Source organism: Amphiura filiformis, chromosome 2, assembly GCF_039555335.1.
Source record: "Amphiura filiformis chromosome 2, Afil_fr2py, whole genome shotgun sequence".
NCBI lineage: Eukaryota > Metazoa > Echinodermata > Ophiuroidea > Amphilepidida > Amphiuridae > Amphiura > Amphiura filiformis.
In genome coordinates, this window is record NC_092629.1 from 5,625,150 (window position 1) to 5,637,738 (window position 12,589).

At 40.6% G+C, this 12,589-nt stretch overlaps 1 protein-coding gene across 1 annotated transcript in view; it reads right to left on the reverse strand.

The window, feature by feature from the left end:
• The window catches only part of LOC140145814 (5'-3' exoribonuclease 2-like), a 119,648-nt gene that overhangs the window by 86,204 nt on the left and 20,855 nt on the right, over positions 1–12,589 (reverse strand). The window contains exons 15-20 of the mRNA XM_072167493.1: positions 9,393–9,440; positions 5,122–5,199; positions 4,285–4,412; positions 2,295–2,379; positions 647–805; positions 81–170 (exon numbers count right to left, since the gene is read on the reverse strand). Coding sequence (XP_072023594.1) covers positions 81–170; positions 647–805; positions 2,295–2,379; positions 4,285–4,412; positions 5,122–5,199; positions 9,393–9,440 — 588 coding nt within the window. The remainder of the gene's footprint in view (positions 1–80; positions 171–646; positions 806–2,294; positions 2,380–4,284; positions 4,413–5,121; positions 5,200–9,392; positions 9,441–12,589) is intronic.

Genomic DNA, 12,589 nt, shown 5'->3' on the forward strand with positions numbered 1-12,589 from the left:
TAGCGCTTATTTTGAACGTTGGTTGTGGCGCCAAGGGGCAAGGATACATAATACTGCCACACCCCAATCTAGATACTTACTATGTCTGACATAAGCGTTCTCCATGATTCAGGTAGGAAATTGCCACTAGCTGCTGGAAATACACCCATCAACTGCTCAAGGGGTTCAAACTAAATGAAACAAAAAATAACATTGTTATACGCATGGCAAAGTACTCTAGCTGCTGGAAATACACCCATCAACTGCTCAAGGGGTTCAAACTAAATGAAACAAAAAATAACATTGTTATAAGCATGGCAAAGTACTCTACATGGAGCAATAACAAATTGGCAATTACAACACACTGGGCTATACCAGTTGCCATTCATCACACCTATGGAAGGGGTCTATGACCTTAATCTCCCACACAGGGAGTGGGAATTTCACGGGTGGCTCCATTTGAAATCATCACCCCCTGTTTTTTTTATAGTGGTTGCCATGAACATAAATTATACTTTGCATATTAAAAACACTGGGGCCTATTTTTCTTTTCTTTTTTTTCTTTCTTTTTTTTAAATGTCAACCAAGAATGATCCTAGCATTTTAAATTAGCTTTAGGTCCAAGGACACTCCAAAATCGAAAAAATAAATAACCAAGAATACTTACTGGCTTAGTCCCCTTAGGGAATCTATTTGGTATCCTGGCGATGTCAACAAAGTCTGATGCAAACGGTGCATAGTGGAAAGGAAAATACCAATTCCATGATGGACATCCCTGGTAATAGTACTGTAACACCCAGCATAGGCCGGTCACATAGGCTTCCACCTGAAATAGAATGGAGAAGATGGGGATTATCAACTTAGTTACCAATACAAAGTGGCCATATCAAGAAAGAATAGATATGATGGACAGTACTAGCCGTACAGCCACAAAATTAGAGAAGGAGAACCGGGACTCCCTATACCGCTACATACAATCACGCCGTTAGCTAAGGGGAGAAAATTGGGGGTATTCGGGTCTTTATCGACGGTGCGCGGAGACGAACGGAAGCAATTCTGCGTCTCAACTGAAGTGTCTTGGTACTCATGTGCAGGTCGCATCAAGTGCGTATCTCAAATGCGCCCATCATCAATGTCACACTTGCATAACAACAAATGTATCGAGCGCATTCAGAAGGAAACCGAATACCCCAATTTTTGCTCTTATACCATTCACCTTCCTTTCTTAATTTGTTCTCTCTTTGCTTTCTCTCTCCTTCCCTCCCTCTCTGGGTATACCCATAGCATGGCATTATGTTTCCATGCCTGTTTTAATCTCTCTCCTTCTATCACCTGTCCCCTTTTTGGTGGAAAATAAAACTGCATTGACATTTGTCATTTGAACATTGACAAAATGAAACATTGTCATTATAACCTCATTCAGTACTTTCCTGTTAAGAAGCTTAATATCATCCATTCAACACACAGAAATCCTCATTTATACTCTGATCAGCTAATATGCGGGACTCATAACATAATGGATTGGTACAGAATGGCGTTTACGCACCTGAGGGTGGGGGCAGCACCTACATGAACAGCTTTTTGTGTATTGTGTGACTAACACACGCTTTTGTGAATTTATGCAGGCGTAAGTTTGGACTTAATTGACTTAAGTAACAAAAACCGAATAATTCTCGCTTATTAAGAGCTCATTATAGGAGAGTAGCCGAAAATGTCTTTGCCTACCTTAGTAAAAGCCAGCTATTTTTGATTCATTACCTCGTGAATATTTTGATGTGTTTATGAATTAATTATTAGGTGTGGTTTGATACTTAGGGGTTCATTCATAGGATTGAGGGCATGATCGCTGTTTATGCCCGAGGCGAGAGCCGAGGGCATAAACAGCGATCATGCCCGCAATCCTATGAATGAACCCCGGTCATACATACCCAACATTCTTAGCAATTCAATACAGATACGGGGTTTACAAGTTTAAATTACATTTCGATACCGTTTTCCATCATAAATTGGAAGAAAATGAGTAGGCCTACTTGCAGGAAGCAGCTTGGCTCATGAGGTCAACGGCTGGGAGTCAACGCGTGATCGCGTCATCTTTTGCGCTCCGCGTGAGATGGGCGCGGTGACATGCGCGTGTCACGCAACACTAGCAAATCGTGGATCGTGTTAATTGGGTTCCAATGCTGCGTGACGCAGCTTGTTTATGCCCTGCGTACTGGTCATAAACGGTATTTATGACCAGCAAAAAAGGGCGCAAATCCAATCAGAAACGTTGTTATATCGTGAGTATGTATGAATGATATTTTATGGCTACTCACCACTTTATCTCTGAAGGTTATATCATCTGTCATCACATCAAATTTGTTCTCATAATACCTTTCCTTCCAGCCACTCTCCCATAACCTAAGAAAAAAGCATACAGCATGAAAGTTAAATTGTTCAAAAATACATAACAGATTTTGTTGGAAAGTTTTTGCGATGAAACAAAAGTGATAAATGGGCTACCAAGATCTGATACTAAGATAAGGCTTTCAAGTTACAATACTCTTACAGATTTAGGACTGAGCACAGATTTTGCTTTTAATTTTATGAGCAAGCATTCCCTTTCTAAAGAGTTCACAAGTCTCCCCTATGACTTTTTAAATAACTTGTGAAGTAAGAAATTGTAAAGAGTAAATTGGTAGCACAGTTTGTTTCACACAACTGGTCCAATTTCCGATGACACGCGTTGTTGTGTTCGATCACACAATGGCTCACATGTACGAAAAGATGCAGTTTTGAAAGGTCTACTTTGGCCCATTGGGCTATTCCACTTAAAATTCACACTACCCATGTGGAAGATTTTGGAAATATCTTCCACAGGGGGAGTATGTTTTTCAAATGTAATTGGTCAGGGTTAATCAATTTGAAACCCATACTCCCCCTGTATTATAGCTTTACCTATATTTTCCACTGGTTTGAGTATTACAAAGGGAAGTTACCCAATTGTCTATTCTATTCAAAACTCATACTCCCTCTGTAGAAGACTTTAGCTAAATCTTCCACAGAGGGATTGTGGGTTTTAAATGGAATAGCGCATTCAACTCTCAACCATACAGGCCATTGAGACTGTAGATTAATATCTGTATGTTGTGTGAGATTTGAATAAACAAGACTGCAACTTTCAAACCTGCATCTTACTTATGCAATAAGCCGTCTGTGTGAGAGATTAAGGTCACATTTTCCATAAGGGGTGTATTGACTTCATCTGGAATAGCCCATTTTGCCATCCATTAGCAATACATGGCAGAGTAGGTTCTCTTTGAATGGAACCCCTCTGGGCTGCATACAATTTCTATCAGTTTTCATGAGTGACAGTTCAACCTGCAATAGGTCTTAGTTTTATTCAGGTGCTGAGGAATTATTAAATCATAATTCTATTTACAATGCAGGTAGAGGTAATAATATGAGAATAATTTCGAATCATATTTCAATGCTACGTGTTTATTTCACTTTCCAGGAAGCGCTTTCGAGGAACTTCCTTGTCATCAGCTAATGCAGTAAGCTTTGATGTTTTCTTGGAAACAACATCCGCTGACAACAAGGAAGTTCCTTAAGGGATCTAAAACGAAGCGTTTATTGTGTTTGACAGTATTTTTTGTGGGACATGAGAGCACCTCAGACCTATCGATTGCATTCTGAATCTGAAGCATGTCTTTCTGATATCAAATAATTTTCATTTTTTGAAAATCACAATATAATACAAATTTTATGACAAATTATAAAAATTTGATATTTTTCAAATTTTGATATATAACAGTCCTCAGTAAATTATATAAATCTAATGACATATTCTTAAAGTGTATGTAGCAGGGAGGAAAATCGACGGTCAATTGAAAATTTTGACCTTTCATATTGAAGATATGGATTTTTTCCCAAAAAGACCTAATTTTTTTTTGGCGTTTTGGGAAAAAAATCCATATCTTCAATACAAAAGGTCAGAATTTTCAATTGATCGTCGGCTTTTATCCCACCTACATACACTTTAAGTATAAATCATCAGATTTATAAAGTTTACTTCAAGTACTGTTAAATATCAAAAATATCAATTTTAATGATTTGCCATAAAATGTGTATTAAATTGCGAATTTCAAAAAATCAAAATTATTTGATATCAGAATGACATTCTTCGTATTCAGAATGCAATTCGATATGTCTGATGTGCTCTAATGTCCCACAATAAATACTGTCCAAACGCTCATACCCCAGCCCTTAAAGCTCCTGGAAAGCGAAATAAACAAGTAGCGTTGAAGTATAATTTCAAATTACCTGACAGTATCAGTCTTGTCTGCTTCTTCATCTGGATCCGTCTCCTCATGCTTTCTCTTTGTGCCACGGCTTTCTTGAGATCCGAACCCAGGACCTCCCACACTGGAACGAAGGCTTGCTGCTGCATTCTATAAGGAACAATTCATAACAAAATTTAGATTGAAACAATTGAAAGAACAAATAAGGTTAACAAATAAGCTGTTTATGTTCTTGTTCTTTTTGCATTATCTGGCTGGTCATAAGTGTACCACTGATGATTTACAGTGATCGGAAACCCACGGAAGGAATGAAATTAAAAATTGCATTTTAATGTTCTAATCGATGGAAAGCACAGCGCTAGTTTGATTTTGGATCACTGTGTCTTTATTTCTTGAACGATTTCAACAAATGCGGTCTTACATTCGAGCTATAAGGTGCAGCTATTAGCTGCTGGTTCTAATTATGGCATATCTGTCTATTTAGAATATACAGGGGTTAAAATAAGTTACAAGACCTTAATTATTTTGCTGTTTGCATTTCCTCCTCCATGAGAAACATACAAACATGGATGATCCTAGACTTCTCCGTAGTGCACTTGTCATACAGTGTAGTCGATTTTTAATAAATGAAAAATGTGTTATTAATCATGTAATCATGACAAACACATTCAGTTGAACTCAAATTATTTATCACAAGTAAGTTTTCAATATATTATCATAAAAACGGTTTATATATGCCTAATTTACAGCAGCTGAAGGGAGTATTCTAGCATTCATTGCAGTCATGCTTGTGCCATAGCAAATACACACAAAAATATGTAAGAGCCGCTTAAATATTGAGAGCTATGTATGTTCTTACCATATTATCAGGTGTGCTTGAATGTCTGGCATTCCTGATATCTTGTGCACTTGATGCCGATGGTTTTTGACCTATTGCCTGTAAAGTAGATACAAAACAAACAATTCAGATCACAAATCAGGTATGTGAGTAACCAAACATAAAAAAACCCCAAGAAAACAGCATCCTACAAAAGGCTTAAATTTAAAATCTCCTATCCTTTACAACCAATTTTAATCTGTACCCAGAGCAGCCAGCTCACGTTAATGTTTTAAATAAAAGTGCATCTGGCCAGATTAGAAATGGCAACTGTCCCTCTAATCAACTGTGTAACAAAGTTTAGCTGGAAAATTGAAATCTACAGGTATTAGGATCAAATGGGCTATTCCAGTTGAAATCCACACAACCCCTGTGGAAAATTTAGCTGAAGTCTTCCAGAGAGGGAGTAAGAGTTTCAAAAGATATAAAAAAAAAAGGAAGGTTTTTATTTCAAACTCTAATCGTGACCCGCAGGTCAAATTGCTAGAATTGTACATTAAACACACCTAAACAGACACAATGCAATTTGCAGGCAGCAGCTTAATCAGCGCCAATATTGCAACATTGAAACAAACAACTATACAAACATCCAATCCAACCCAACCACATCCCCCCAAGTAGGCATTGAGGATAAAGTGCCTTGCCCAAGGACACAACACGTTGGCACGAGCGGGGCTCGAACTCACAACCTATGTATTATGAGTCGGGCGCCTTATCCACTCGGCCACACGTGCTCCCATATAGACAGTTGGGTAACTTCCATTTGAAATACTCACTCCAGTTGAGGAAGATATATATTAGTAAAACTATAATACAGGGGGACTATGGGTTTCAAGATGATCAACCCTGACCAATTACATTCAAAAAACATACTCCCCCTGTGAAAGATATTTCCAAAATCTTCCACAGGGGTAGTGTGGATTTTAAATGGAATAGCCCAATGATGTTCATCACATTCTTAATGGGAGATATCAGAACTGTATTTTTATAACAAATACACAAAGTGAATTTGTTACATTTGTAACATACAGAGAGACAGATGGATAAAACAAGGCGGTTTTCGAACCACGAGTCTCGCCTGCTTTTGTGACCGCCTGCTTTTGTGACCGCCTGCTTTTGTGACCGCCTGCTTTTGTGACCGCCTGCTTTTGCGATAACTGTTGGTAGAGAGGTAAATGAATTTGGCGGTTATTGGCTGGGCACGATTATCTGGCTGATGGTAACTGTACTGTACCCACCAAGTTTCATGCCCATGCAACAGTTTTTACTAATATGACCTCAGATGACCCCAGGTGGCCCTGAAATGACCTTCTAAAATTTTGGCTCTAAATGTTGACTGTACCCCTCGTGCTAAGTTTCATGCCCATACGACAGTTTTTACTAATTTGACCTCAGATGACCACTGGTGGCCTCGAAATGACCTTCCAAAAATTTGGCTATAAATGTTGACTGTACCCACCAAGTTTCGTGCCCATACGACAGTTTTCACTAATTTTACCTCAGTTGACCCCTGGTGACTCCGAAATTACCTTCCAAATATTTGGTTTTAAATATTGACTGTACCCTCCAAGTTTCATGCCCATACGACAGTTTTACTAATTTGACCTCAGATGACCCCTGGTGACCCCAAAATGACCTTCCAAAATTTGACTTTAAATGTTGACTGTACCCACCAAGTTTCATGCCCATACGACAGTTTTCACTAATTTGACCTCAGATGACCCTGGTGACCCCAAAATGACCTTCCAAAAATTTGGCTTTAAATGTTGACTGTACCCACCAAGTTTCATGCCCAGACGACAGTTTTTAATAATTTGACCTCAGATGACCCCTGGTGACCCCAAAATGAACTTCCAAAAATTTGGCTTGAAATGTTGACTGGACCCATCAAGTTTCATGCCCATACGACAGTTTTTAATAACTTGACCTCAGATGACCCCGTAATGACCTTCCAAAAATTTGGCAAAACCAAACAACTATTTCATCAAAGTAATAAATCAAAACAGAAAGATGCTTCCTTTACGAGTTATCACTCATTGAAAGTGCTACTTTGCTATACTTTACATGGAAAGCGACTATCTTAAAGTCGTCATATTTCGTTAATTATATGACCGATCAAGCTGTTATTTGGATATGTGATGCACAGTTGAAAGTTAATTATTAAAAGATTTGGTGACCTCAGTTGACCTTTGACCTTGTATGTGACCTTTGACCTCACGAAATTGGATAAAGTATGTTGCGCTGAAAAATCAAATTTGGCAATACCAAAGAACTATTTCATGAAATAAATCAAAACAGAAAGATGCTTCCTTTACGAGTTATCACTCATTGAAAGTGCTACTTTGCTATACTTTACATGGAAAGCGACTATCTTAAAGTCGTCATATTTCCTTAATTACATGATCGATCAAGCTGTTAGTTGGATATGTGATGCACAGTTGAAAATTAGTTATTAAAAGATTTGGTGACTTCAGTTGACCTTTGACCTTGTATGTGACCTTTGACCTCACGAAATTGGATAAAGTATGTTGCGCTGAAAATCTAATCAGGTCGAGTACCACTGGCCACGCAACTCCCCACCAAGTAACGTCACTGTACCCCCCCATACGGATCTCCAGATAATCTGTTCATAAGGTATTTTGCTTATTACGCATATATTATGCAAATTAGGTACTTAATTACCATATTTTACGCTCAAAATCTAATCAGGTCAAGAACCTCTGGCCCCACTACTCCTCACCAAGTTACGTCACTGTACCCCATACGGATCTCCAGATAAGCTGTTCACAAGGGTTTTTTGCTTGATACGCATCAAATACGCATAAATTATGCAACCGAGGTACTTAATTACCATATTTTGCGCTGAAAATCAAATCGGGTTGAGATCCTCTGGTCATACTACCCCCTACCACGTTATGTTGACCGTACCCACCAAGTTTCGTGCCCATACGACAGTTTTTAGTCATTTGACCTCAGATGACCCCTGGATGACCTCGACGCACTAACCAATACAAACTTGTTCTGTCTGAGGTGAAGATGCACCCACCCACCAAGTTTGAAGAACGTGCGACCCCTAGTCTCCGAGAAAATAGGTTTTTGCATTTTATGCATAAATTAGGTACTTAATTACCATATTTTGCGCTGAAAATCAAATCGGGTTGAGATCCTCTGGTCATACTACCCCCTACCACGTTTCATCATCATAGGGCTTATGGAACTTACGGATCCCCAGATACAGCTCCATAAGGCGGATTTCTTCAGATTTCCAACCATATTTGTAGAATCGTTCCGCATAAATTATGCAAATTAACAACTAAATGCGCATACTTTTCGCAAAAAAACTAAGCAGTTGCGCAGCAGGTGTGTATCATTCCTGTCACCAGGTTTCGTTACCATCGCCCGGACGGATCTTGAGATAGTCTGTCCACAAACTCCGCTATCAATTTGCGCTGATTTTTGCATAAATTATGCAAATTAGCTATGTTAATTTGCATATTTTTCACCGAAAACATACGATTACGGAGCAAACTTGGATACCCTTCCTCCCACCAAGTAGCGTCGCCGTAAGTCTTACGGTTCCCCAGATACAGCTCCGGACGGACACACATACATCCACACACACACCCCCTCTTGTAAATGCCGCCAAGTGTGGAGGTGTGTGTATATTCCAACTGGGGAGATTCACACACCCACATTCAAACTGGGGAGATTTTTTTACACAAATCTCACAGCAACCGCCATACTGTGGAGGTTGCTCTAATCAGAAAATGACAGGTGGTATACCCCCCTCTATGGCCCAAAAACCCCATTTTTGAGCTTATCTTCAACTGTGGAGCTCCACGGTTGTTAGCAGACTCCACAGTGTGAATGTGACAAGACACACACACCTCCACAGTTGGAGGCATTTACAAACGCACCCCCACACACACACGGACGGACGGACGGACGGACAGACAGAAATAGTGATTACTAAGTCCCATCCTGAACAAAGTTCAGGCGAGACAAAAATGGCTGTTTTCGATTTTCCTGAACCCATAGTCTATATATCGATCTCCAGTCACCGGCACTAGCTTTGCAGTTCTGTGCGTGCTACATTGGCTTAGCATGCTTCATGCAGGTACAAATGTGGCACACTGATCGTGCGCGTAAAGGAATGTACAAGCATAAGCTTACGCAGAACACGCTGAGCTTCAAAGCTAGTGGCAGTGACTTGAGGTAGATATATAGACTATATTTTTGTATGGCACACTTACCTGGGGTGACAAGAAGCCTCCTTGAACAAAAGTACCTTGCATTTGCTCCTGTGTAGAAAAAAACCCAGAACATATGGTATTTAAGTTAGCGTTGTCTCACCCTGTGTATTTATACCCGCATGCAATAGCATGCAGGGTATCTTCCCATCCTGTGGTTTCTTCTCCTCCTCCTTATATATGCCTGTGTAACAGGGCATATATATTCTCCTTATGCCCTTTAGTTATCTATGCCTGTGGAACAGGGCATAGATATTCTGCTTATGCTCTTTAGTCTTCTCCTTTTCCTTCTCCTTCTTCTCACGCTTCATATTAACAGGACTATCTCCAAAACTACAAGGGCCCCATGGCTCATATTTGGCACACTTAATGGCCCTACCCCATAGATGTGCCTTTTGCCCATTTTGGCCCCATAGGTCAAAGGTCACGGGCCCCAGGGGCCCAAATGTAAAAAATACCAATCGTGCCATTTCTCATCAAATAAAACAGCCTCATGGCCCTGAGTTGGTACACTGATAGCCCTAGGGGTACTCTATATTTACAAATATACAAGGCCCCATATGTTATATATTATGGGCCCCAGGGGCCCAAATGTTAAAATATGGTGCAACAGATTTACAAGCCCAGCTCTAAAAGTACAAGATCACTAGGGCTCATATGTGGCATATGTATGAGCCCTAAGTTGTAGATGTGCCTTTTGCCCGTTTTGGTCCCAGATGTACAGGGCTAGGGGCCCATGGGCCCAAATGTTAAAACAAAGGGCTGGCTGTTTTCTCAGTAAATAAAGCAGCTGCAATGCTCTATGTTGGTATACTGATAGCTGTTTTAGCATTAAACATATTACGGGGTGTCAGGGTGGGTTGAGAGTGTCATGGTGGGTGGGGGTGCGGGGTTGGGGGTTAGTGGGGGAAACACAGGCATAGATATTCGTGTTTGGTCAAACACAACTGTGCCATCTAGTCTTCTCCTTCTTCTTCTCCTCCTCACGCTTCATATTAACAGGGCTAGCTCCAAAACTACAAGGGCCCCAGGGCTCATACTTGGCACACTTAATGCCCCCACCCCAAAGATGTGCCTTTTAGGGGTCAAGGTCATGTCAAGGTCATCTACGTATATATTGTTGGATTGTCATTATATTTGGTGGATGTGATCACAATCGAATGCCGAAAAGGGTCAAGGTCATGTCAAGGTCATCCGAGTATAGTTTGTTGGATTATCATCAAACTTGGTGGATGAGATCACCATCGAATGCCAATTATTGTCAAGGTCATGTCAAGGTCATCAGAGCAAAAATTGTTGGATTGTCATCAAACTTGGTTGATGAGATCACCATCGAGTGCCGAAAATGGTCAAGGTCATATCAAGGTCATCCGAGAATAGATTATTAAATTGCCACCAGTCTTGGTGCATGGGATCACCATCGAATGACAAAAATGGTCAAGGTCATGTCAAGGTCATCAGAGTAAAGATTGTTAGATTGTAACCAAACTTGGTGAATAAGATCACCATCGAGCGCCATTAATGGTCAAGTTTATGTCAAGGTCATCCGACTATATATTGTTGGATTGTCACCAAACTTGGTGCATGGGATCACCATCGAATGCCAAAAATGAATACGGTCATGTCAAGGTCATCAGAGTAAAGACTGTTGGATTGTAACCAAACTTGGTGGATGATATCACCATCGAGTGCCAATAATGGTCAAGGTCATGTCAAGGTCATTGGGGGTTAGGGTGGGAATCACAGGCATATATATTCGTGTTTGCTCAAACACAACAGTGCCATCTAGTTTTCCTCCTTCTCCATCAAACACATCATTCTGTCAAGGCTAGCGCTAAAACTACAAAGGCCCTGGGGCCCATATGTGGTACACTTATGGGCCTTACCCCGTAGAAGTGCCTTTTGCCCATCTTGGCCCCAGAGGTCAAAGGTCACGGGCCCCAGGGGCCCAAATGTGAAATTACAAAGCACGCCATTTCTCAACAAATGAAGCAGCCTCAGGGCCCTGAGTTGGTACACTGATAGCCCTAGGGGTACTCTGTATTTACAAATATACAAGAGCCCCATATGTTATATATTATGGGCCCCAGGGGCCCAAATGTTAAAATATGGTGCAACAGATTGACAAGCCTAGCTCTAAAAGTACAAGATCACTAGGGCTATAATGTGGCATACGTATGGGCCCTAAGTTGTAGATGTGCCTTTTGCCCATGTTGGCCCCAGATGTACAAGTCTGGGGCCCCAGGGGCCCAAATTTTAAAACAAAGGGCCAGCCGTTTCTCAACAAATAAAGTAGCTACAGGGTTCAGATTTGGTACACAGATAGGTCTTTAGTATTATATTGTCATATATATATATAATCCCCATATGTCACATAATATGGGCCCCAGGGCCCCAAACGCTAAAACATAGGGCCGGTCGTTACTCAGTAAATAAAGCAGCTACAATGCCCAGCTTGAGTCTACTGATAGCACTTGAGAATCATACTTCAACATATGTACATGAGCCCCATAAGTCATATATATTGGGCCCCAGGGCCCAAATGTTAAAACAAAGGGCCGGCCGTTTCTCATTATTATAAAGCAGCTTTATGGCTCAGAGTTGGTACACAGTTTGCACCTGAGAACTACATTGTTATATGTACATATGAGCCCCATATATCACATAATATTGGCCCCAGGGCCCCAAACGCTAAAACATAGGGCCGGCCGTTACTCAGTAAATAAAGTAGCTACAGTGGCCAGCTTGAGTCTACTGATAGCACTAGGAAATTACACTTCAACATAATTATGTACATGGGCCTCATAAGTCAAATATTATGGGCCCCAGGGCCCCAAATGTTAAAACAAGGGCGGGCCGTTTCTCATCAAATAAGGCAGCTTCCGGGCTCAGAATTTGTACACAGATAGCACCTGAGAATTATATTGTTACTAACACCCACACACCCATCCACCCCACACACGGAGGACTAAACAGACAGATCGTATGATATCATAATTGGAAATACCAGCGTGATGCGTTAAGGCTGGTAAGGCTGTTCCATTTAATTTACATACTCCCTCTGGAATAATTTCCCCTGAATCATATTGCATAGCCTCACTGTGAGTAAGAGAGACTGACAACAGCACCCTATGGAGATAAGAGAGACGACTCCCCTGGGACTGGGAACTTTTTACAATATATTTATTTTAAGTGCCTCA